Here is a 27,210-nt window from a genome sequence, read left to right on the forward strand (position 1 = left end):
AATGAAGCAAAATGATACGAACATTATAATAATAATAATAATGGTGGTTTGTTATATAGCGCATAATAAAAGGACGAGATTCAGTCAATAAAAGCATGTAGCGTATTTAAAACAAATGATCTTTACATTTAACATGGAAGAATATAAATAAATAAATTATTATGAATGTAAAGGAGTTGGGATCGAGGGAGCTTCCATTACTTACCGAATATTCTCGGATAAGATCATGCCAAAGTCTGGATTGATTAAATATTTAACACACAAAACAAGTTTAATATTTAATGTTATATTCTTCGTCTAATTAATCCGTCTGTAATCCTCTCTCTCTAAACAACAGGTCAGGACAGTGCATTTCGAAGGATCTACTCTAAATAACGATGTGACGAATGGACTATGGTCTTGTCTTGGATCATTTTCGATGCTACATACCCTCACCATCTCAGACTCTTCTATCAGTTTTCCCCCATCTCCTCCTGAGCTTCCATCCTTCACAAATCTATCAGCCGAGAGAATGACTTCATTCTGCTACAAAGGTATGCTCCCATTGATACCTGGTGTGAGAGAGATCGATGTCTCTATTGATGTTGCAGAGCTAGAGATGAGCAACACTTTTCAGATCACCACCGCCTCCAGGCCTATGGGTCAGACCAGGGCTAGGGATGAACAGTTATTTGTTCATATCAGACTACACGCCTGGCCAGCACTCACCACAGACAGGAAGATTGATTCAGGAGAGTCAATTGCAAGGCTTAATCTTCTATTTGGAGACCAAACCAGGAACCAACAGCGGCTGCATGTGTACGGGGTGAAGGGCAGAGACGAAGAAACCTTGGTCGACCTGTTTGTCGAGACTAAACAACTAACACCCTCGAATTTGGGGTACGTACAGTGTACATGTAGATCTAGATCTTGATCTTAATTCATGTACAGATATTGGTGTTCATGTCGTCTTTTAAGACGACATGAACACAAACTATATATAAAAATGCATTGCTATTGATGTTCTTATTTTCATTAATATCATCACTTTTATGAGATAATCATTATCATTATTGTTGTTTTCATAATGATTACCTCTGTGAAGAGGGGATACATGTACAGTTCACTTATATTCTTTATTAATGTAAATTACTTTCCCAAGAATTTATTAATTCATATTTTTCCCTCATTACTTTTGTTAACATTATATGTAGGAGTGGAGGTGGTTCTGTAATCGACGGAGACGCCGTCCAGGTGAGTAGAATTTTGTAATACGGGTGCATTCACTTCGCTTATGAATATTCAAGAAGGGGATATCCTCTGCCTTAAACTAAGGAAATTACAACAAAGTAGCATTGTTTCTTTTTATAAACGAATCCAATCAGTTACCGGATTGTGAATTCAGGTGGTGAATATAATCATTGTGTTTTTAACTCTACCAATGTGGAATTATATCTTCCCACATTCAGCCTCAATATTTATGTGTGCATTTCATTGCAGAATACTAGGCTTGAGATACAGCAGTGCCAGCTATCTACTGAGATGACCGACAAGTTGTGGTCCTGCCTCAGATCCTTCACCCCACTGAATCAGCTCAGCATCTCAGACTCCTCTCTCAGTTTCCCTCCATCTCCCCCTAAGCTTCCAACCATCAAAAAGCTATCAGCCGAGAGATTGACATCACAGAGTTACGAACGAGTGCTCTCATCGGTACCTGGTGTGAGAGAGATCGAGGTCTCTATCGATGTTGCAGAGCTAGAGACGAGCAACACTTTTGAGATCACCACCGCCTCCAGGCCTATGGGTCAGACCAGGGCTAGGGATGAACAGTTCTTTGTTCATATCAGACTACACGCCTGGCCAGCACTCACCACAGACAGGAAGATTGATTCAGGAGAGTCAATTGCAAGGCTTAATCTTCTATTTGGAGACCAAACCAGGAACCAACAGCGGCTGCATGTGTACGGGGTGAAGGGCAGAGACGAAGAAACCTTGGTCGACCTGTTTGTCAAGACTAAACAACTAACACCCTCGAATTTGGGGTACGTACAGTGTACATGTAGATCTAGATCTTGATCTTAATTCATGTACAGATATTGGTGTTCATGTCGTCTTTTAAGACGACATGAACACAAACTATATATAAAATGCATTGCTATTGATGTTCTTATTTTCATTAATATCATCACTTTTATGAGATAATCATTATCATTATTGTTGTTTTCATAATGATTACCTCTGTGAAGAGGGGATACATGTACAGTTCACTTATATTCTTTATTAATGTAAATTACTTTCCCAAGAATTTATTAATTCATATTTTTCCCTCATTACTTTTGTTAACATTATATGTAGGAGTGGAGGTGGTTCTGTAATCGACGGAGACGCCGTCCAGGTGAGTAGAATTTTGTAATACGGGTGCAATCACTTCGCTTATGAATATTCAAGAAGGGGATATCCTCTGCCTTAAACTAAGGAAATTACAACAAAGTAGCATTGTTTCTTTTTATAAACGAATCCAATCAGTTACCGGATTGTGAATTCAGGTGGTGAATATAATCATTGTGTTTTTAACTCTACCAATGTGGAATTATATCTTCCCACATTCAGCCTCAATATTTATGTGTGCATTTCATTGCAGAATACTAGGCTTGAGATACAGCAGTGCCAGCTATCTACTGAGATGACCGACAAGTTGTGGTCCTGCCTCAGATCCTTCACCCCACTGAATCAGCTCAGCATCTCAGACTCCTCTCTCAGTTTCCCTCCATCTCCCCCTAAGCTTCCAACCATCAAAAAGCTATCAGCCGAGAGATTGACATCACAGAGTTACGAACGAGTGCTCTCATCGGTACCTGGTGTGAGAGAGATCGAGGTCTCTATCGATGTTGCAGAGCTAGAGACGAGCAACACTTTTGAGATCACCACCGCCTCCAGGCCTATGGGTCAGACCAGGGCTAGGGATGAACAGTTCTTTGTTCATATCAGACTACACGCCTGGCCAGCACTCACCACAGACAGGAAGATTGATTCAGGAGAGTCAATTGCAAGGCTTAATCTTCTATTTGGAGACCAAACCAGGAACCAACAGCGGCTGCATGTGTACGGGGTGAAGGGCAGAGACGAAGAAACCTTGGTCGACCTGTTTGTCAAGACTAAACAACTAACACCCTCGAATTTGGGGTACGTACAGTGTACATGTAGATCTAGATCTTGATCTTAATTCATGTACAGATATTGGTGTTCATGTCGTCTTTTAAGACGACATGAACACAAACTATATATAAAATGCATTGCTATTGATGTTCTTATTTTCATTAATATCATCACTTTTATGAGATAATCATTATCATTATTGTTGTTTTCATAATGATTACCTCTGTGAAGAGGGGATACATGTACAGTTCACTTATATTCTTTATTAATGTAAATTACTTTCCCAAGAATTTATTAATTCATATTTTTCCCTCATTACTTTTGTTAACATTATATGTAGGAGTGGAGGTGGTTCTGTAATCGACGGAGACGCCGTCCAGGTGAGTAGAATTTTGTAATACGGGTGCAATCACTTCGCTTATGAATATTCAAGAAGGGGATATCCTCTGCCTTAAACTAAGGAAATTACAACAAAGTAGCATTGTTTCTTTTTATAAACGAATCCAATCAGTTACCGGATTGTGAATTCAGGTGGTGAATATAATCATCGTGTTTTTAACTCTACCAATGTGGAATTATATCTTCCCACATTCAGCCTCAATATTTATGTGTGCATTTCATTGCAGAATACTAGGCTTGAGATACAGCAGTGCCAGCTATCTACTGAGATGACCGACAAGTTGTGGTCCTGCCTCAGATCCTTCACCCCACTGAATCAGCTCAGCATCTCAGACTCCTCTCTAAGTTTCTCACCGTCTCCTCCTGAGCTTCCAACCATCAAAAAGCTATCAGCCGAGAGATTGACATCACAGAGTTACGAACGAGTGCTCTCATCGGTGCCTGGTGTGAGAGAGATCGAGGTCTCTATCGATGTTGCAGAGCTAGAGACGAGCAACACTTTTGAGATCACCACAGCATCAGTGCCTATGGGTCAGACCAGGGCTAGGGATGAACAGTTCTTTGTTCATATCAGACTACACGCCTGGCCAGCACTCACCACAGACAGAAAGATTGATTCAGCAAAGTCAATTACAGGGCTTAGTCTTCTATTTGAAAACCAAACCAAAAACCAACAGCGGCTGCATGTGTCAAGAGCAAAGGGCGGAAACGAGGAAGCCTTGGTTGACCTGTTTGTCAAGACTAAGCAACTAACGTCCTTGAATTTGGGGTATGTAGATCTAGATCTTAATACAGACTTTGTCCTTGTATGTCGCTTGTGAAGACAAAATAATTATTACAATAAATTACTATTGATGTTCTTATTATTATTGGTATCATTATTATTATTATTATCAGTATTGTTATTGTTGTTATTCATAATCATGATCATTACCCCTGTTCAGAAGGGACATAACAGTTCACTTATTTTCTTTATTGATGTCATATCATTTCCCAAGAATTTATTGAATCACATTCTTACCCTCATTTCGTTTTTCAAAATTATGTAGGAGTGGAGGTGTTTCTCTAAACAACAAGTATGCCGTCAGGGTGAGTAGGTTTTGTAATATAGGTGCATGCATTTCGCTTTCAAATATTCGATATAGGGGCATCCCTCTGCCGTGAACTGAGGAAATTGTAGCAAAGAAGCATTGTTGCAATGACGACCTTCTTCATTGCCTTGTTTTCGTTCACATTCTGCCCCATTAATATTCTCCTTTTCCTCCTTTTCCTTATCGTCCAAAAATCGCATTCGTTTTGCACGTAGTGCTTGTTATTCCTAGTAAGGTGCTTTGCTCGTGTCCTTTTCCTTTCAAATTTCATAGGCATAATCTCTAACATCTCATCAAGGTCACTACATTCTTCGATTTTCGAAATCACTCATGCATAACCGTCCAGGCGCCATTTGGTCCGTTTCTGGTCCATTTTAAGGCCTTTTTTTCTTCCTTCCTATCTCCACTATCCTAGATCCTACAAACTTCTAACAAATTCCTCTAGATAGTCTGAGAGATGTTCTTTCATCTGCGACGGATGACTTGACCTTCAAAATGCCATCTTCGTACTCAAAATTCAAATCTTAAACCGACTCCGTCAACAATCTCTCAAATTCTTGAAAAATGGACCCCTAAAAATCTAAAAATTGCAATAACTTTCTTTAACTAATTCCGTTCCATCTCATCTTCTCGCAGTATCTTTATTTTATAATTGCACATAGCCATGCCAAATTTTACGCTCCAATGGCTATGCAAAACATAAATAGCGCCCTCTAAAGTTCTGGGAATTGGCTTTCTTTCTTTGGCCGTATCTCCATTATGGCTTGGCAGACCCGTACCCTTTTTTGGTTTTAGATACTTGAACATATGCCCTTTCCAGCCATATACAAAATTATTTACCCTAACACTGACTGACTTTGCGAAAAATGCCCTTAAAATATGCAGTTTTCAAGAAAATTGAGAAATAACTTCAGCTTGCTCTACAATGGCGATCGTTATACCTACGTCAATGAAACTTGGCAGACACATGTATCCGTATACGTGACAACTGTCTGCCAAGTTTGGTAAATTTTAATAACGTCAGCGCAAAGTTATCGCCAAAATTGATGAATTTGCTATGCATTACGTAATAGCACCTTTAATGCGTGCAGTACATTGCACGCAGATGACAATGGTTTCAAACTAACCGCAATGAAGTGCCCTTTCGAATGATACCAAGTATGGTATATGTTCAAACAGAAAATTTTGAGTAACTCACATTTGAACAACGGACATTATACGAATTCCGCCGAGTTTCCGCCCAATATTATAACACATATCGGCTATGGCGTCATTTTTTCAGACTGCTTTTCGCCCCCTAAACGTCCTTTTTTTTCCTTGAAAATTGGCAGTGACATGCCGAGTTCCAATACGCAGGGCACCTCTGGACCCCTAAAAATCTAAAAATTGCAATAACTTTCTTTAACTAATTCCGTTCCATCTCATCTTCTCGCAGTATCTTTATTTTATAATTGCACATAGCCATGCCAAATTTTACGCTCCAATGGCTATGCAAAACATAAATAGCGCCCTCTAAAGTTCTGGGAATTGGCTTTCTTTCTTTGGCCGTATCTCCATTATGGCTTGGCAGACCCGTACCCTTTTTTGGTTTTAGATACTTGAACATATGCCCTTTCCAGCCATATACAAAATTATTTACCCTAACACTGACTGACTTTGCGAAAAATGCCCTTAAAATATGCAGTTTTCAAGAAAATTGAGAAATAACTTCAGCTTGCTCTACAATGGCGATCGTTATACCTACGTCAATGAAACTTGGCAGACACATGTATCCGTATACGTGACAACTGTCTGCCAAGTTTGGTAAATTTTAATAACGTCAGCGCAAAGTTATCGCCAAAATTGATGAATTTGCTATGCATTACGTAATAGCACCTTTAATGCGTGCAGTACATTGCGCGCAGATGACAATGGTTTCAAACTAACCGCAATGAAGTGCCCTTTCGAATGATACCAAGTATGGTATATGTTCAAACAGAAAATTTTGAGTAACTCACATTTGAACAACGGACATTATACGAATTCCGCCGAGTTTCCGCCCAATATTATAACACATATCGGCTATGGCGTCATTTTTTCAGACTGCTTTTCGCCCCCTAAACGTCCTTTTTTTTCCTTGAAAATTGGCAGTGACATGCCGAGTTCCAATACGCAGGGCACCTCTTGGCCTGATTTTTGAAATTGGTCAAGGGGGCCATTTAAGACGCCATTTTGTCCTATAAATCTATTTTACATCACGTGTTTCGATAGGATTATCAAAGAAAAAAAAAGAGTGGTTCACAATACCAACCATGAAATTATCTTTCTAATGATACCAAATACGGCCCATAAAGAGACAGAAAGAGAGAGAGAAAAAAACAATTTAACTCCGGTCATAATACAGATCCTGTACGCTTTCCGCCCATGCATTACACGCATTGTCTATGGGGCATATCGGGTTCACGCTTTTGGCCCCCAGAACGATCTTTATTGCAATGACGAACATGCACCAAATCCCATTGGTTTTTGCAAGCAGTGCTTGCGAGCCCTTTCTAGGTTCTTTCCCCTATCCCAATTTTTTTCAAACTTCGTAGGCATAGTCACTACCATTCCATCAAGGTCACTGTTGAGGCCTTTCTTTCGCCCTACCTATTTCCAATATCACAGAAGCTACCGACTTCGTACAAATTGCTCTGGATAGTCCGGGAGAAGCTCTTTCGTTTGACACGTAGAAACATGGCGTCATTGCACGCACATCGTTGTGACACGATTGCATTTATAGTTTCTTTATATTAAAGTATTAAATCATTTAGCGGATTATGAATTTCAGTTGTGCAATTTAACCCTTACTGTACTGGGGGGGGGGGGGGAGGCTGGGAGGCCCCCCCTCCACATTTTCGGAGATTGTGCTGCAACCGCTTGGAATTTTAATTTGTTGTTTTATGACTTTTTATCTCGAGTCTAATGCACATTTTGACATCATTTTCGTTGAAATCGGATATACCTGTAAGGTGTTACATAACAATTAGTATGCACATGTCATCAAAAAGTGCTATAATTGCATACATAATTCATGTACAAGGAGAAATGAGTGTGAATACAGGTCTAGAGGTATTTCTTCATAAGTGGGAGATATGAATAGTATCAAATTACTTTGATATGTTTTCTCAAAGTAATTTGATGTATTCCTGAACAAAAGAATACATTAAAAATAAAACAATATATATAATAAGGAAGCTAAATAATAAAGTACATAAGAAATAAAAATGATGAATTTTGAATTTTTTGTCTTCGGATATGGGTAGTGATGTGCAGATGGTAGTGGATAAATATTATTCCAAAATGAGAAAGTGGGTCAAATTATTGCTTTTGGCTTCCCCCACAGTGCTAAACATACTTCCAAAAAACCAAAAACAAAATCACGTAATTTGCGTATTCATAATTAATGAAAATTAACTTACTGTATGCATTTCAAATATCAGAAAAATAATGAAACTTCATGAATTTGAAATGAAGGAAACATTTATTCAATACATTTTCAAGATTCTTCACAAGTCTAGAGACAAATATGTAGAGTTTTCTCTGAAATGCACAAAATTAGAATTTTGCATAAAATTGCATATTAGGAAAAAACTAATTATACCATCTTGTTTCTTACGTGAATATCTACAAATGTGCAAATTTCCTTGTTCATCGGACATTCTCCCGCCCCCCCCCCCAGTCAAAGAGATACTCAACATACAGTACAGTAAGGGTTAAGCTTGTATTTTCAACTTCACTGATATGGATTTTTATCTTCCCCTCTTTTATCCTAAACAATTATGTGTGCTATTCATTGCAGAATGCTAGGCTTGAGATACAACAGTGCCAGCTATCTACTGAGATGACCGACAAGTTGTGGTCCTGCCTCAGACCCTTCACCCCACTGAATCAGCTCAGCATCTCAGACTCCTCTCTCAGTTTCCCTCCATCTCCTCCTGAGCTTCCATCCGTCAAAAAGCTATCAGCCGAGAGAGTGGCAACACATATCTATGAAGGTCTGTTCTCATCGCTTCCTGGCTTGAGAGATATCGACATCACTATCGATGATGCAGAGAGGGACATACCTCAGATCACGGCTGGTCTTCGTCGGTCTGGAAGACAGGAGCTCACACACATCACCATTACAGCACCGCCATCACTCCCATCAGAGAAGAACAGTGTATCTAGACAGACGATGAGAGAAGTGGGTCTTCTGGTCAGAGAACAAACCAAGAACCTGCAGCGGCTTTCTCTTTCCGGGATGAGGTGCTTTGACGAAGAAGACTTGATTGACCTCGTCGAGTCGTCGGCATATTCAAAGTCATTGGATAGTCTGCATTTACAGTGAGTTTGGATATACAGAAAATTTACAAAACTCAACAGAAAAGTTAAACTGTGAAATCGAAAAAATTAAAATATATGGTTATCAGAGCAAAAAGGGCGTCGCCTGTGTATTACAGTAAAAATATTAATTTAAGATAAGTAACGTGTGTAAAATATAATGTGCTAGAAAAAGAAAAAAGAAAAGAAGGAAATTGCTTAGAGGAACGATGGAGCGAGAAACATGGAAGAGTCAATGTAATAATGTTCACATGGGAATCCTCTGATCCTTCATCTCCAGCCCGTTCTATGTCCTTTCACAGAAGTGGGTGTCATTATCATTATACTATTTTCCTATAGCCCTAATCATAAATATATATATCCCTTATCAATATACAAAGTGAACAGTTTTTAAATTGAAACTATATGGCATATTTTTAGGCTTATCATTTTACATGGCAGAGCCTTAATTAACTCAAAATCTTAAATCTACTACCAACTTCTGCACGATGAGCTACTAACAGGCAGGGACTGATATTAAGGGTATGTCATGAAGGTTTCTTTTTTGAGTGTCTTTCGCATTCATATCTCTTTTTCAAATACTATAGGTCTCTTGATTGTGGGTCTTTCGACTACGATAGACAATCAGATGTTCAGGTAAGAAGATATTTGAAACGTATACCATACGCAAGGTGGGCCGGGAAATCCAGGCGGTTAAAAACTGCCGCCTAGCTAATTTTGACAAAAACTGAAAATACAGGGAAATAATCAAAAAAAATTCTTGAATACTATATAATCTGGAATGTTTAGATTATTGAGTAACAATAAACATTTAACGCATAAATACAATAACAAGATTACTGTAGTCATGATAGTGGCCCATGCAACTGTTTGAAATTATAATTGGGAACACTGTGGCTTTCAAACTATGTTAAAGCTACATTGATATCAAGTAAACATACTATACCACCTTTGAAATAGGGAGTGGGAAATAACATTTAAATTTTTTAAAAGTCAATTCAATTCAATTTCCAACACATCCCTAATGAGAAATGTAGGACTGCATTGAAACTTTTATAATCAATACATCCTGTACACATCCTGGCAATATTATATCCATGTAGTAGGCCAATATTTCATCTTTAGAACTAATACATTTCAGTGAATTGTTAGTTATGAAAATAATATGCATTATAATCTGTGGGATTGTTAGATTAAAAACAAAATGGAAGTCATTACAAATCACTTTTGTACATCGCAATGGTCTGTGACAATTTTTTTTGGTGCAACTATGTCCAATTCAGTTTAAAAATCCAACCCCCCCCCCCATGAACTCATCAAATTGTTCATGTAGTGATCTGTTCTTTCCTCTGTGTACTAAGTATTGGGAAATTGAGATGGAATTTCAACATTCCAAAATCCCTTCTACCCAAAACCACTCAAAAAGGCATGTATACCTGTATTTGGCGTTAATCGGTGTTATGTTTGTAGGTCCTACTCAAGGACAATGAGACATTATGCTTTCTAGCCCTAATGTGTACATGTATGTGGGATAGGATTATAGAGATAATAATCATTTTTACCCAGGTAGCCTCATCATCATTAATATGGTTCTTCCTGAGGATCAAGCAATCAAATCATTGATAGTTCTCACAGATACAAATGTGTGATTGGTCCACAGCTCATCACGTGATGTCAATTAATTGCGAGGATTGTAATTGGCATATTTCACTTCCAGTTATATGTTAATGGTTATATCTACCTTATGGTCAAATTAAATTATTTTGTGTCATACCCTATCCAAGGAAACCTAAACGTATCCTTGCTACGCATATTCATAGCAGCATGCATTTTACAAGAAGGCAGGACAGCTCGAGAAAAAACACTAGGCATGAGATCACAACTATCCTCGATTTCTTGTAACTCGTTATCTCCCTGGTTTCGCCTAACATCATTTAATAGGTAGGTGTAACAACCTAGTCTCTCTTTATTTTGCTATATGTCCTGCAGATAAAAAAATGTCAGCTTTCTACTGAGATGACTGCCAGGATGTGGTCCTGTCTCAGGTCCTTTACCTCACTGAAGCATCTCACCATCTCAGACTCTTCTCTCAGTTTCCCTCCATCTCCTCCTGAGCTTCCATCCGTTCTAAAGCTATCAGCCGAGAGAGTGACGACACATAGCTATGAAGGGCTGCTCTCATCGCTTCCTGGTTTGAGAGATATCGACATCACTATCGATGATGCAGAGAGGGACATACCTCAGATCACGGCTGGTCTTCGTCGGTCTGTAAGACAGGAGCTCACACACATCACCATTACAGCACCGCCATCACTCCCATCAGAGAAGAACAGTGTATCTAGACAGACGATGAGAGAAGTGGGTCTTCTGGTCAGAGAACAAACCAAGAACCTGCAGCGGCTTTCTCTTTCCGGGATGAGGTGCTTTGACGAAGAAGACTTGGTTGACCTCGTCGAGTCGTCGGCATATTCAAAGTCATTGGATAGTCTGCATTTACAGTGAGTTTGGATATACAGAAAATTTACAAAACTCAACAGAAAAGTTAAACTGTGAAATCGAAAAAATTAAAATATATGGTTATCAGAGCAAAAAGGGCGTTGCCTGTGTATTACAGTAAAAATATTAATTTAAGATAAGTAACGTGTGTAAAATATAATGTGCTAGAAAAAGAAAAAAGAAAAGAAGGAAATTGCTTAGAGGAACGATGGAGCGAGAAACATGGAAGAGTCAATGTAATAATGTTCACATGGGAATCCTCTGATCCTTCATCTCCAGCCCGTTCTATGTCCTTTCACAGAAGTGGGTGTCTTATCATTATACTATTTTCCTATACACCGATTCGGTTTGGGGGTTTTATGTACCTTCCCGCCGGTGGCGGCGCTATAACTGGGGGGCTTCTCCGATCCAGCTGACAGTACAGAGAGCTCGAGAGCGGTTACTAGCTAGCGGAGCAGCGACCCTGGCCGGCCTGGGCGAGGTTCGGTATAGGTATAGCATACCCGTTGCAATGTAAGCTAGCTAGCTGCAGTCAGACGCCCCCCAGTTATGGCGTCACCTTATGAGGGCGCACTTCCACCAGAAGTCGCCCGAATCGGTGTATAGCCCTAATCATATATATATATATATATATCCCCTATCAATATACAAAGTGAAAAGTTTTTAAATTGAAACTATATGGCATATTTTTAGGCTTATCATTTTACATGGCAGAGCCTTAACTCAAAATCTTAAATCTATTACCAACTTCTGCACTATGAGCTACTAACAGGCAGAGACGGATATTAAGGGTATGTCATGAAGGTTTCTTTTTTGAGTGTCTTTCGCATTCATATCTCTTTTTCAAATACTATAGGTCTCTTGATTGTGGGTCTTTTGACTACGATAGACAATCAGATGTTCAGGTAAGAAGATATTTGAAACGTATACCATACGCAAGGTGGGCCGGGAAATCCAGGCGGTTAAATACTGCCGCCTAGCTAATTTTGACAAAAACTGGAAATACAGGGAACTTTACTCCAAAAAAATTTCTTGAATACTATATAATCTGGAATGTTTAGATTATTGAGCAACAATAAACATTTAATGCATAAATACAATAACAAGATTACTTTAGTCATGATAGCGGCCCATACAACTGCTTGAAATTATAATTGGGAACACTATGGCTTTCAAACTATGTAAAAGCTACATTAATATCAAGTAAACATATATACCACCTTTGAAATAGGGAGTGGGAAAGAACATTTTAATTTTTTAAAAGTCAATTCAATTCAATTTCCAACACATCCCTAATGATAAATGTAGGACTGCATTGAAACTTTTATAATCAATACATCCTGTACACATCCTGGCAATATTATATCCATGTAGTAGGCCAATATTTCATCTTTAGAACCAATACATTTCAGTGAATTGTTAGTTATGAAAATAATATGCATTATAATCTGTAGGATTGTTAGATTAAAACCAAATGGAAGTCATTACAAATCACTTTTGTACATCGCAAAGGTCTGTGACATTTTTTTTGGGTGCAACTATGTCCAATTATTCAGTTTAAAAATCCCCCCCCCCATGACCTCATCAAATTGTTCATGTAGTAACCTGTTCTTTCCTCTGTGTACTAAAGTATTGGGAAATTGAGATGGAATTTCAACATTCCAAAATCCCTTCTACCCAAAACCACTCAAAAAGGCATGTATACCTATACTTGGCGTTAATTGGTGTTATGTTTGTAGGTACTCAAGGACAATGAGACATTATACTTTCTAGCCCTAATGTGTACATGTATGTGGGATAGGGTTATATATAGAGATAATAATCATTTTTACCCAGGTAGCCTCATCATCATTAATATGGTTCTTCCTGAGGATCAAGCAATCGAATCATAGATAGTTCTTACAGATACAAATGTGTGATTGGTCCACAGCTCATCACGTGATGTCAATTAATTGCGAGGAATTTAATTGGCATATTTTACTTCCAGTTATATGTCAATGGTTTTATCTACCTTATGGTCAAATTAGATTATTATGTGTCATACCCTATCCAAGGAAACCTAAACGTATCCATTCTATGCATATTCATAGCAGCATGCATTTTACACGATGGCAGGACAGCTCAAGAAAAAACACTATGCATGAGATCACAATTATCCTCAATTTCTTGTAACTCGTTATCTCCCTGGTTTCGCCTAACATCATTTAATAGGTAGGTGTAACAACCTAGTCTCTCTTCATTTTGCTATATGTCCTGCAGATAAAAAAATGTCAGCTTTCTACTGAGATGACTGCCAGGATGTGGTCCTGTCTCAGGTCCTTTACCTCACTGAAACATCTCACCATCTCAGACTCTTCTCTCAGTTTCCCTCCATCTCCTCCTGAGCTTCCATCCGTCACAAAGCTAGCAGCCGAGAGAGTGACATCACATAGCTATGAAGGTCTGCTCTCATCGCTTCCTGGCTTGATAGATATCGACATCACTATCGATGATGCAGAGAGGGACATATCTCAGATCACGGCTTGTCTTCGTCGGTCTGGAAGACAGGAGCTCACACACATCACCATTACAGCACCGCCATCACTCCCACCAGAGAAGAACAGTGTATCGAAAGAGACGATGAGAAGACTGGGTATTCTGATCAGAGAACAAACAAAGAACCTGCAGTGGCTTTGTCTGTCCAGAGTTAAATGCACAGACGAAAAAGACTTGGTTGAACTCGTAGAGTCTTGCGGACAGGCGAAGACACTGCGTCATTTTATGTGAGTTTTTTTTCTACAAAAATTGATTATGGTGATAATAATAATAATAATAATAATAATAATAATAATTATACGTCTAATATAGTTACCATGGTAATGTTATTTTGAACTAGGAGGGGGGGGGGGGGGGGGGACAGTGCCATTTCCTTTGTAATAAGTGCCCCGTTATATTATGATAGTTTCTTGTTACTTTTGACTACTGAAATCTGTACTTGGGTCATGTATGTATCTTGCAAAGCCAATGGACTGCTTAGATTTTGGGGTCACGAGGTCAAAGGGCTAATTATGTACGAAAAAATAGCTCGTGAACACGTTATCACAAGAACTGATTGAATGATTACCACCAAACTTGGGTCATGTATGTATCTTGCAAAGCCAATGAACTGATTAGATTTTAGGGTCACAAGGTAAAAGTTCACAGGGCTCATTATGTATGCAAAAATAGCTCATGATTGCGTTATCTAAAGAACCGATTAATGGATTCCCGCCAAACTTAGGGCATGTATGTATCTTGCAGAGACAATGAACTGATGAGATTTTGGGGTCACGAGGTTAGGTCACAGGGCTCATTATGTATGCAAGAACAGCTTGTGATCACACTATCATTAGAACCGGTGGACAGATTACCATCAAACTTAAGACAATTAACTCAAGACTTTGCAGAGCAAAGAACTGATTAAATTTTAGGGTCAAAGGTCAAACATCGTGGGGCTTATTATGTATACAAAAATTGTGATCGCATTATCTTGAGAACCAATAGACGGATGACCATCAAACTCAAGACATGTTTATGTATCTTGCAGAGCCAATGAACGGATTAGATTTTAAGGTTTTAGGTCAAAGGTCATGGGGCTCATTATGTAAGCATATAAATAGCTTGTGAACGCATTTTAATTAGAACCGACAGATGGATTACTATCAATTTCAGGACATGTAATTATCTTGCAGAGCCATGTACATGTATATGAAAAAAAACTTGTAATCACGATATTCTGAGAACCCGCTAATGGATTACTATCAAACTTGAATATTAAAAATTGCTTCTGTTTTGGTTTGTAAAATCGCTCTATGGCGGCGTCATCATTTTCGACTGCGCGCAGTCGAAGTTCCCTCTTGTTTACTTAATGTATATTTCATTTATATTTGGCAGGCTTCTTGGCTGTGGTACAAACATAGACGGTAGACTAGTACTTCACATCACTGGTCTTCACATGTCAAATAAGTCACTCAGGGTGATTGCCTTGCATGTAAGTTACCCTCTAAGTATCGATTGCTACAAGTATGCAAGTATATCTTTGGACAGTGTAACGAAATAACAAACATTTATTTAATGTATAGCGTGTGTATAGCATATTTGTAAAAAATATAGTGGCATCCCTTTTATTGATATATTATATTGGATGTAAGGGCTTTTATTAATTACCAGATTATAATATTACACTGCCGATGACCCTACATTTTCTAAATATTGAAAATAAAATTTGAAATTAACACAAACAAAAAACATGAATGACCAGTATGTTAAGAGCCATCGGATCCACCAACATGTAGTATGGACAAAACATAGACTACAGTCAATAAATTATGAAATTTTTCATATACTGATCACAGCCGTTGAAAGCAAAATGAGTTACATAGGAGAATATTAAATAGGGATAAATTGAGGGAGAGCAAAGAAAGCTGATAAAGATAGAGCGAGAGAGGAAGAGAGAGAAAGAGAGGAAGGGGGGGGGGGGGGACAATGGAGTACGTGGGTATTCAATACAGGAAACAAGAGTCAGCTAAAATGGCCGGATGTCCTAGAAAAGTGTACATGTAGGCTATAGAATACACAGATAAAATGGAAGAGAGGTACATGTAGAAACAAAACAATTTGGAAGAGCAACGTTATTCCGTGTTATGTTTTTTTTTGATATTTTTTTGATGTATTTCTTTTTTTTTTTCCAACTATTTTGACCCCAAAAACAAACACCCAAACTATAAAGAAGACCAAATAACCAATGTTTTATCTCTTTTTTAGAAAAAAGATATTTCCATATGATTTGTACACAAATCACGAAAATGAGTGATTTTCGGGCTTACATTCATGCAAAAACAAAAGGTCATGTGACTTTATAACGGTAGGTCCGATTTCGGAAATGTTTCAAAAGATGCGCAAGATTCGAAAGAAAAAAGTCATAAGATTTCAGCGCAAGATCCCTAAGCGTAAACAAATATTCGCGAAAAAATGCAGGGGGGGGGGGGGCTTCTAAAGCCTCCCCCAGGCTATATACGGTTAAACATTGGCATAAATACTGGGTTGGCATTCCATTTAAGTGACTCAGTAACTTTGTCTCAGATTCTGAAACAAAATCCTGGAATTAGCTCATGCTGCAATCATAATGATAACCTTTAGGTCATTCAGAAAAGTCCATGACTTTTACAAGCCGATCGAAACGAAAGGGCTTGAAAATGGCTTTTTGTTGGAAAATAATGACCATCATAAAGTTGTCAAATCGACTTAAGTGATTGCACTCACTTAAGTAAATAGTCTGATTTTCAGACCCTTGTACTGAATGGTCGTATGTTTTGTGCTGCACAAAGATTCAATCAGTTTAATTTTGGCCATTACAAGTAGTTATTGATGTAGACAAATGCTCATGTACCTGTTACAGCTCTGTGTATGAATGTTATTAATCAAGATAAAAAGATGTCAGTCAGTCACTCAATAGCTAGTGTCTGACAGAGAAGTATAGAAAGTATAAACAGGTTTCCTTGCATAATTTTAATACCAGGACACTGCTAATATTTAAATTTCACAGATAGGACACATGACCTATTCATAATTCCTGCAAAGTTCTACAGAATTTGATGTTGGCTGCAAAAGGGACATAGTATCTTTAACATATTTGTAAACTTCGCTCAATTTGTGAACCTGCCACTTTTTAAATGTATGTTTTACATTATAAGGCCTGAAATTAATCTTGTATATGGGTACTTGAATATGCTACCATGATCATATTCTTGAGTGGCCTGAGTAGTCATAGTCATTTGTGAAGTATTTCTAGTTTCTGGCACAGTAGAGTTCATAATTGGAATAGGAAAAAATGTATAATATACCGTATATATACGTCACAACTTAACACAGTACACGAAAGGCATATGGATGGACACAGTACTTCAACAAAAGAGCTCCCTGGGCAAGTACGAGAACAAAGAAGTGATTGTCCCCGAGGGCTTCACTGCACATACACAGTAAAAGTGAATTGAACATTTGTACAGCGAACAGGCCTATAATGTCCGATATGAAAAGTATTTCACAACGATAAAATATAGATGGACCGCAGTTACAAATAAGAACTATATGAAGATATATCCGAGACAGAAAAGCGAGAGTAGATATGACATTCCGGAATAATGGCAGTATTCTCTGGTATCAGGAGTTTTAACTAGTTCAATTTTCCAAACAGATATATGAATTATTGTTGTAGTACGTGGTGAGACAGTAAATGAAGCCCAAGGGACATTTGTTAGTGTAACTGATGCTTTATTAAAAAACAATTGCTTCTCGGTATCCACACGCAGAAACGAAAACCCTGCAATTGGCAGAATAATAAAACAAAATATGTCTCAGTATTTCAAACAATTATAAAAGTCATCTTCACAAACACAGGATTATCTTGATGAAAATAAAACAAAGTAATTACTAAACAGAGATATTGTTATCCTCTTGATTAAATATCATATAAAGTAATTACAAATTGATCTCCAAATCAAATCTCTTTCATCTTGATTCTCTTGTATAATCACTGAAATCAAATATTATAGTCATTTACTTGAATGACATAATTAAATCTAAACATCAAATCAGCTGTAAGAATCTCATTAAACAGTAAGGTAAATCTGGTAATCAGAGCATCGATTATACTTGTATCAGACAATCAAGAAATGCATGCATTAATCGGAAGTATTTATAATACGCTGGATCAATCTGCCCCATTGTCCCACAACATCAGAATATATACCTGTTCAATGTAAACACTCTGCACTATTAGAGTCGATCAGTAAAGTTACACAATTAAGTCTGTTACAAACTTCTAACAGAATGTGATCAAAACGTACCCAAAGTCTACAGCAAATAATTTACCCACTGAAGCCCTCAACCATGTGTTGCGAAACCATGTGTTACTAATTTGCATAATCGGACAAGTCCGCGATGTACATGAAATAGGGACTTTCGGATTTCCATGGACTGATAGGTGTGACGTCCATTCAAGGCAGTGCATTAAAAGGACGTCGATCGTAGCAATCCCCATTGTCTTCGTGCGAATCTAAAAGTCCCTAATATAAACTAGTCCACATTCCCACATTATAATATCGACAGGGTGCCTTCCTTTAAATTTTGCCCATTTCCCATTTTTGTTGTTTATTATAAGGCTAACGTATTAAATAAATTTCTTATTCCAGGATGACGGTCAACTCGTCGTAGAGAAATTCCAATTATCTTCTGAGATGACTACCAGGATGTGGTCTTGTCTCAGATCCTTCACCTCACTGAAACATCTCACCATCTCAGACTCTTCTCTAAGTTTCCCTCCATCTCCTCCTGAGCTTACATCCGTCACAAAGCTATTATTAGTAAAGAGAGCGACGTTACAAAGCAATGAAGGGCTGCTCTCATCGCTTCCTGGCTTGAGAGATATCGATATCACTATTGGTGATGCAGAGAGAGACATATCTCAGATCACGGCTGATCTTGGTCGGACTGGAGGACAGCAGCTCACACGAATGACCATTAGAGCACCTTCATCACTCCCACCAGAGATGAACAGTGTATCGAGAGAGACGATGAGAGGACTGGGTCTTCTGATCAGAGCACAAACCAAGAACATGCAGCAGTTATATGTGTCCGGGGTGAAGTGCACAGACGAGGAAGACTTGAATCACCTCATCGGGAGCTGCAGATATGTGAAGACGATGTCAAAAGTGTGGTAAATTCTTGTTCAAATATTCTATAAAAGAGATTGAAATACTATTAGATGATTTCATATACCTCACTTTAGAAATCTAGCCATCTGATTGGTCGAAATTGGAGTCGTGAATTTAAGCCATGCCCCACTCACAGGAAATATCCATTAATTTGTGCCCTCATCCTCCTGCGATCCCCATCGGTTTACGTGTTAAAATTGTCTTTGTGCGAGCGCGGACACCATACAGTTTTTTCTGGGATTCCCAAATGATTGAAACTTTCAGTCATTTTGCTAGCAAAGATTAACAGACAGTGTCTCAGATTTTCTGTGATGTTTTAACTAATCTTTACTCAATAAAAGGCTAAGGTAAGAATTCTTGGTAGATTTTTGTTTTAATTCGTACGATCGGCATATAAAAGTCACATCGACTGCTTTAATACTCGAGGACTGGCTGTTTCTATACTGGCTCGCGGGAAAGTTGCTCCGTTGCCATCACGTCAACCCTCGGCGCGCCGTCCACCCAGGCCATTTGTACCCGGCGAAGGGATGCTACGCTTTGCTTTGACTTGTTATTATTATTATCATTTTTATCACTGTCCCTATCATGTTAATAATCGGTATCATTATTTCTAGTGCCATGTTGAACATTTTAGTCTACCTTTAAAATTTGCAACTTTAAGGTATTTGCATGAAGTATCATCAAATACAGAGCATTTGAAAATTGTGTGCTCTGCAATAAATCGTTAAAGGCAAACTGCCCTTTCTATTCTCAATTGTTTTTCGGGTGCATCGGCTAAAGAACATGTCAATTAACAGTGGCAGTTTCAGGAGGTGGCAGGCACCCCCCCCCCCCCCCCCCGCCCCCCGTCAGCTTATAAATCTATGACTCATCATTTGTTCATTAACAATGTTTAAACAATACAATACTGGTGGAAATGATTACTTTTCACGAGTTTCACTAGTTTATCTCTCCCCTCTCTCTGTCTCTCTCTCAACTCATTTACTTTTACTCCCATCACTTTCTTTTCTAAACATAGCCTCGAAGGGTGTGGGAGTACAGCGGGCGGTAGACTGGAAAGTCATCTGACGAGACTTCATACCGGCACACTCAATGTGTTTCTCATGCATGTAAGTTATTGTTGTTCCAAGTTGGGTCAGTGTTTGTAATTCCATGTGTATTAAATGATGCTAACCTTCTTCTGATTATCGTTTATTTTTTCATTTATCTTTCCATTTGTTCTAGACGAAAACAAATTCTAAATTTTCGTTGGTCCATAGTCCATACATTTTTGAGTTACCTTTTCTTCAATAGTATCTTCTTCTGCTCCATTATGTTTTCAAATCTTTCTCTTTCCCTTACATTCTCATTTTGTGTCCTTTATTCCTTTATTTTCTATTTGATACCATTGTCTGCAACCGAATTCTCGTCGGAAAAGAGAAACATGGCTTAATAACATATTTTTTATAAGCATGTTTCTTCTCTAAAATATATTCTTCTTCAGGTGTCATATTTAGTTCATTTTGTTTCTTCTGTCTGGATTTGCTTTTCATTATTGTCGTTATCATATAAGATGCTTTTTTCTGAGTGTTATAATAACACTCAGAAAAGCCAGAAGTATTTTATATGATAACGACAATAATGAAAAGCAAATCCAGAGAGAAGATAAAAACCCAATTTAAATCGGTTTCCCGAGAAAAGAAAAAAATCCGAATTTTTTTTTCTTCCCGATTAAAAAAAAAAAAAAAAAAAAATCCAGATTTTTTTTTTTTTTTACCAGATTTTTTTTTTCTTCCCTATTTATCCTGATTTTCCCGATTCCCCCTGATTTTTTCTATTCTTCCATATTTTGACATATTTTCCCCCCAATTTTCTTACTCGAAAGGGGGGAATGTTGTTAGATGCCATTTTTTCCTGCGAATCCTCTTTTTTTTTTTTATTCAAAGGGGGCGTGGTTAAGGGGAAAACAAAAAACCTATTTTTTTTTTAGTGCTCACTATCACCCCTGAAACATAAAATGAGCTGTAAAGGGTACATGAGCTGTAAAGGGTACATGAGCATTTGTCTACATCAATAACCCTTTTCTTGTAATGGCCATAATTAAACTGATTGAATCTTTGCGCAGCATAACACGTACGACCATTCGGAACAATGGTCTGAAAATCAGACCATTACTTACTGGCTCTAAAGCTCCTAAGTCGATTCAACAACTAATAGTCGTTATTTTCTAAAAGTTATAAATTAGTATTATCTTTCAAATACCGTTGGAAATTAACCTTTTCATTTTTTTTTGGGCCTGCAAATGGGACATAGTACCTTTAATATACCAAGGTACTAGGGGGATATCCACCAAAAACATCTTCAGCTCAAAATCTATAGTTTACACACTCTTTGACAAAACTCAATGAAACTGAAATCACCTTGAAGGTTTTTTAATTATCTGTCATATGACACTAAACCAATGGTGAATTGAGGTTATACTAAAAAAGTAATCAATACAACTTGATTTAAACACACCACACACGTCCTCAAATCACCAATACAGATATATGCATACAGTTGATACACATATGGGCGAAAATATCGTTTTTGTAGAAAACAAGTCAATAACTTTGGGATTTTACAACTTTTCACTGAAGAGAGATATAAGCCTCTCCTTTCGCACGAGATTTTTCCTTGTACATGGGCAGATTCATAAAAATTCACGAATAAAGATACATCTGCAACTTTGATATATTATGGAAAATATGTTTCTTACTTAAAATCACGATGTTAATTAACTCTTATAGTGCCACAGGGCTAATCCCCACTGTGCCAGGTTGTTTTGCAGATAATCTGATTAACGCGATGGTTCTATGAATGGCGAGTGCAAAACACACAGCACAGCCCAATGATCATGAAAATTAACTGCTACTACGAATGCGCCCTTGCACGCACATGGCACTCAATAGGTAGCGTGCATGCAGCCTCATGGCAGGCTATGGGTTAACCCTAATTCTGTTAACATTGGTATCCAAATACAGATTCTGTAATTTTCTTTTCATTCATAACACACCAAACTCATGCTTGTTTAAGGTTTCCTTAAAACATTATTTACAAAATACTATTTTACGTCAAAAGGGCCGCTTTTTGGGATTTCCGATTTCGGGGAGACCATCAAAAAAAACATCTACCACAACTCTGAAATACTGTGTATTATGATAAAATATTTAGAATAAACAAGGTGTGCCTAGTTATTTTTATTTATTTATTTATTTATTTATTTATGCATGTTCACAATTTCACAATTCATTGAAGTTAACATCACATGAAAAATTAATACAATATAACAAATCATTTTCAATTCTACAATACATTTGAATTAACTTCACGTGAAAAAGAATATAACATTGTTTTATCAAAGACAAGTTGCAACTTATATACAGTTTGAAGAATGAACACACAAAGGTGATGAAACATAAGCAAATAGAGCTTGAATCGTTACAACACCTTTCAAATATATAATATATGACAAATAAAATTCCTAAAGTTTTTTAGTGAACTATTTACACTATTTACAAAGTTAAAAAAAGAAAGAAAAAAAAAAGAATTTCGTTAAGCCTAGCAACAAAATTATGTTAGATTTAATTAAAACTGATAAATAGATTATAATGTAAGTAAAATCTTACATCTGTGAAATGATAATACATTTGAGTGCTCTTTTAAAGGAGTTTGTTGATTTTATATTTCGAATATCATTAGGTAAAGAATTCCATACATCTGGACCTCTGTGTCTGATTGATTTCTGGGCTAATGTAGTGTGAGGATTGCGTGCGGTAGTAGCAGGCAAAACCCTCTTTTCTGTCGTTGGCCCTCCGCTTATGTCCCTCCTGGACTTGCATTTAAACCATTACATTTAGTAAACTGATGTCTTAAAATGAATATCAAGTTCTTATATTAGTAAACTTAGATTATATAGTCGTTGATTGTCTGATGAAACAAACCTTTATCACCCTGAGCATTCTTTTATAAGACACTCTTAATTCAGCAAAATGAATAACAGGCAGGGGCGTAGTGTTTCCCGATTTATCTATAATTAATCAAGAGTCTCCAGCTATATGATAATTGAATGCTATGATGCATTTAGGGGAAGAATTTCTTATCTTTTACGATAATATACGTCATTACCTAGACAGAAATATGAAAAAGAACATGATTTCTTTAATTAAACTAACATTTGTCAAGGCGGTCAGTAGAGCCAGACGTATTCCTAGTATAACCTTTTCAATATTAAAGAGACTGAAGCTCTCGGTATTATAACCCTGAGCTATGAAAAAATGTATATTTCATCATTTATATCGAAAATCCAGTGAATGTGTAAACAAGACATTTCTATGTTTGTCTAATATAATTCATCTTATCGTTGTCTTTTTCAGGGTATTGATGATACGCATTCGGGGTATTACCCAATTAACCACATTGATTGAGCCACAGTATAGCTGCAGCTGACACAGTGCATTGCATTGTACCTGACATCATTTTTTTTCCTCACATTAGTTGAGTATCAGTGATGACTACGGTATACACTATCTGGTCAAAATGACATGTTGCATATCTGTTATACCTCGCGGTATGTCTATTAACCCATCGTCTACTGAAACCTGGTTATTTCAGTATTAAACCTATGAGTAAAATGATAATTCAGCTGTCAACATGTTAACTTCCAGAAGAAATCAAATGAATTATTGTATCTTCATGTTTAGATAATGTTGGTTCCTGCCAACCAGCTTTATACATTGTCATTTATTGAACGTAACTCATGCTTCACTTTCATCATCATAATTGGAATAATTCCACTCCTTATTAAAGGTTTTCAAAGCAGCGGGATGTTTTACATTCAGATATATAAACACTTATGAAGAGTCATGTCGTTTGTACTTTCATAAATCAAGTCTTCTGATGAGCGATGATGTCAGTTCGGTAAAAGAAACCAACTGTTTTGGGATTTTTTTTTTGGAGGATTTTCAGAATTACATATTACATGTGCACATTGTTTCCAACGTTTCCTATTGGTCTTTGTAAACTTTTCAGCCGTTTCAAAATCGTTATTTGATGTTCTCGAAGGTATTTTGATTTAAAAAAATAAAATAACTGAACTTCCCAATGTTTGTATACAGACATGATATTACATGGGATTATTTTGATGACGATGTAATGTAGAAAATACATGTTGGTAGCTGTTGTGGATCTACGCTTATGGAAATTTTCGATGTAGTCTTTGACCTTGATCGAAATGTGCATGAGTGGCAAATTCTTGATATATTGTTTAATCCATCATAAACTTTATTTGAGAAATGTATCGATAAATTGAGTGGTATAGCAAAAAGTAACACAGGTATAATTGTTACAAGTGAGAATTAATATGCAACCCTACCTACATAATGGTCTCTGTCAGTCGATGCTAGCATTATGCTTTACATGAGAACTGGTCCCTTCCATCAAGCTTTTTCAATAAATCTGTCTTATAATGCAAAAAGTGATAGTCTGTATAAAACAATGAACCAATGTGCACAAAATACAAAGCGCAGATAACTAATTATGATACTCATCGTAGAGGGCGTATAAAATAGGATATGTTTGAATCCCTATAATTATTAGTTGTAAATGCAAATTTCTCTTCTTTTGTTCACTTAAAACATCTACAGTACAATGTCCATACAGAGATTACAAATTTATATACGTTTTCTAGCTTCGAATATCTTGGAAGCAAGTGATATTAAAAAATATTTAAAAAACACAAAATCGGATTAAATGGGAGTTGACCCTTGTAATAAAGCTGTGAAATGCAACTTTTTTTTTCAACATGAGTATATTGTCTGAAGAGAATACCAAAGTGTACCAAGATTCTGTAATCATTTGCTATGCGATTTCTCATCATACACTTCAGTTCCTATTATAAAACCCTCCCCACTTTATTGAAGCGCCCCCTTTCCGTTTTAAATCATTCTTACATTTTTCAGTTTCAAACAGAGGCGGCCCTCCCGGGGGGCAGGGGGGGGGGCACAGTGCCCCCCCCCCACACTTTTTCAGATACCCCCGAAATGCCCCTTTTTACATAGGAAAAGTGCCCCTTTTATTTTGTAAGAAGTGCCCCTTTTACATAGGAAAGGTGCCCCTTTTACTTTGACAAGTGCCCCTATTACTTAGTAAAAGTGCCCCTTTCCCCTTTTCACCTCTGACGAGTGCCCTTTTTATTTTTGACACGTGCCCCTTTTCCTTCGACATGTTCCCATTTTCCTTTGCAATAAATGTTCATTTTCCATTCTCATGAATCTTGAAATTATCTTGAATAAGTGCCCTTTTTAATCTCTAGTAAGTGCCTCTTTTCAGGTACGAGAAGTGCCCCTTTTCACTTTTAATAAGTGCCCCTTCACCTCTGATGATTGCCCTATTCAAAACTGAGAGGTGCTCTTTTTACTTTGACAACTTCCCCTTTTTTCCTTTGTAAGAAGTGCCCTTTCTCCTTTTAATAACTACCCCTTTTTTAACTCGGATGAGCGCACCTTTCATTTTAACATGTGCCCCTCTTATTTTCTAATAAGTGCCCCTTTTCCTTATGATAAGTGCCCCCATTAAAAAGAGAGAGCTCCTTCCCCTTCTCATAACTTCCCCTTTCCCTTTCTAATAAGTGCCCCTTTTCCTTATGATAAGTGCCCCCATTAAAAAGAGAGAGCTCCTTCCCCTTCTCATAACTTCCCCTTCCCCTTCTCATAACTGCCCCTTTAAACATCTGAACGGTGCCCCCTTTTCATTCAACAAATGCACATTTTCCTTTATTATAAGTGCCCCGTTTCATATCTGGTCAGTGCCCCTTTGCAACTCTGATAATTCCCCTTTTAATAATGATACGTGCCCCTTTTCCTTTCTAATAAGGGACCTATCCCCTTTTCACCTCTTATAAATGACCCTATTAAAATCTGATGGGTGCCCCTTTTCCGTCAACAAATTCCTATTTCCCATTTTCGTAAACGCCTCCTTTTCATCACTGGTGAGTGCCTCTTTTCAAGTGAAAAAATGCCTCATTTTCACCTCTTATAATTATCCTTTGTACTTATACACGTGCTCCTTTTCTTTTCTAATAGGTGTCTTATCCCTTTCGATAATTGTCCCCTTTTCATGTAATCATTAAACGTGCCCCTTATTTAAAGCGACTAAGAGCAGTTTCCCCCAAAGTTCGCTCGCTATGCTCGCTCGCATTTAAAGATTATATAATTATGTTACTTATCAAAGGTCTTTTCAGTCTTCCGTTATGAGAATGTGCTTATAACCCCATCACGATTGGCTTTTTTCCTCTTTATAAGATGTAATTTTTCGCACTGCGACCTCACAGATCTTTAAAAATTTTCTCGCTCGCTTCGCTCGCTCGTAAATGCATATTCAGACATCACACCCAACTGTAAAGTTTGATACTTAAGCGATATCTTGTATGATGTATGAAGAGAAACAAATATTGAAATCATCCCTGATAATGTAATCACAATGTAGGGGTATATACCAATGTCTAAAAATTGTATATTTTCGCTTTGAGATTTCCCACTGTAGGTGCCCTTTTTTCCAGAAAGTGCCCTTTTTTGTTGATGACCCCCACTTTGAAAGTCGCTCGGCCACCCTGGTTTAAAATTATATTTTTATCATACCGGAGTAAGCTTTTGTTATTGCAGAACAGAATATGTTTGTTTTAGTTCAATATTTTGAGGTATTTTAGTGCAATATTTATGTTTGTACATTTGTCTTATTTTTTTTGGTTTTAGTCCAGTCAGGTAACATGGTTATAGAACGATCTATTTGTTAATGGCCTTGCATTAAGTTTGAGATTATTCATTATATTCTCGGAGCATTAATATAAAAGTAATGCAATTGCGTCAGTACTTCACATCACCGTTAAGTTTGAGAGATTATACTCACTGAGACCTATGTAATGCATATAGCTAATTAATGTACTTGTTATTAATTTGTAAATAAATTTGTTTATGAACCCCCTATTGTATTATATGTACTAT

At 37.3% G+C, this 27,210-nt stretch overlaps 2 protein-coding genes across 2 annotated transcripts in view; both read left to right on the forward strand.

Moving 5' to 3' along the window:
- The window catches only part of LOC105444385, a 31,682-nt gene extending 26,979 nt beyond the window's left edge, over positions 1–4,703 (forward strand). Inside the window, exons 6-14 of the mRNA XM_030980975.1 lie at positions 338–879; positions 1,194–1,233; positions 1,480–2,021; positions 2,335–2,374; positions 2,621–3,162; positions 3,476–3,515; positions 3,762–4,303; positions 4,584–4,623; positions 4,680–4,703. Coding sequence (XP_030836835.1) covers positions 338–879; positions 1,194–1,233; positions 1,480–2,021; positions 2,335–2,374; positions 2,621–3,162; positions 3,476–3,515; positions 3,762–4,303; positions 4,584–4,623; positions 4,680–4,703 — 2,352 coding nt within the window. The remainder of the gene's footprint in view (positions 1–337; positions 880–1,193; positions 1,234–1,479; positions 2,022–2,334; positions 2,375–2,620; positions 3,163–3,475; positions 3,516–3,761; positions 4,304–4,583; positions 4,624–4,679) is intronic.
- Positions 4,704–8,450: 3,747 nt separating this feature from the next.
- LOC105440311 lies at positions 8,451–23,767 on the forward strand. Its single transcript, XM_030981248.1, has 9 exons — positions 8,451–8,969; positions 9,554–9,602; positions 10,956–11,464; positions 12,319–12,367; positions 13,722–14,224; positions 15,375–15,471; positions 18,671–19,194; positions 20,211–20,301; positions 23,587–23,767. Exons 1-9 carry the CDS (start codon positions 8,488–8,490, stop codon positions 23,635–23,637), a joined length of 2,355 nt encoding a protein of 784 aa, XP_030837108.1. The 5' UTR covers positions 8,451–8,487; the 3' UTR covers positions 23,638–23,767.
- The last annotated feature ends 3,443 nt before the right edge of the window (positions 23,768–27,210 follow it).

This window comes from Strongylocentrotus purpuratus, unplaced genomic scaffold, assembly GCF_000002235.5.
Source record: "Strongylocentrotus purpuratus isolate Spur 01 unplaced genomic scaffold, Spur_5.0 spur5_contig_821, whole genome shotgun sequence".
Lineage (NCBI taxonomy): Eukaryota > Metazoa > Echinodermata > Echinoidea > Camarodonta > Strongylocentrotidae > Strongylocentrotus > Strongylocentrotus purpuratus.

Excerpts from the sequence above, each read along its gene's own strand:
- LOC105440311 (XM_030981248.1), top strand. The coding sequence starts at position 8,488 with ATGACCGACAAGTTGTGGTCCTGCCTCAGACCCTTCACCCCACTGAAT. Across the intron at positions 8,970-9,553 it reads TTGGATAGTCTGCATTTACA|GTCTCTTGATTGTGGGTCTT; the intron begins GTGAGTTTGGAT and ends CAAATACTATAG. Across the intron at positions 14,225-15,374 it reads AAGACACTGCGTCATTTTAT|GCTTCTTGGCTGTGGTACAA; the intron begins GTGAGTTTTTTT and ends TATATTTGGCAG.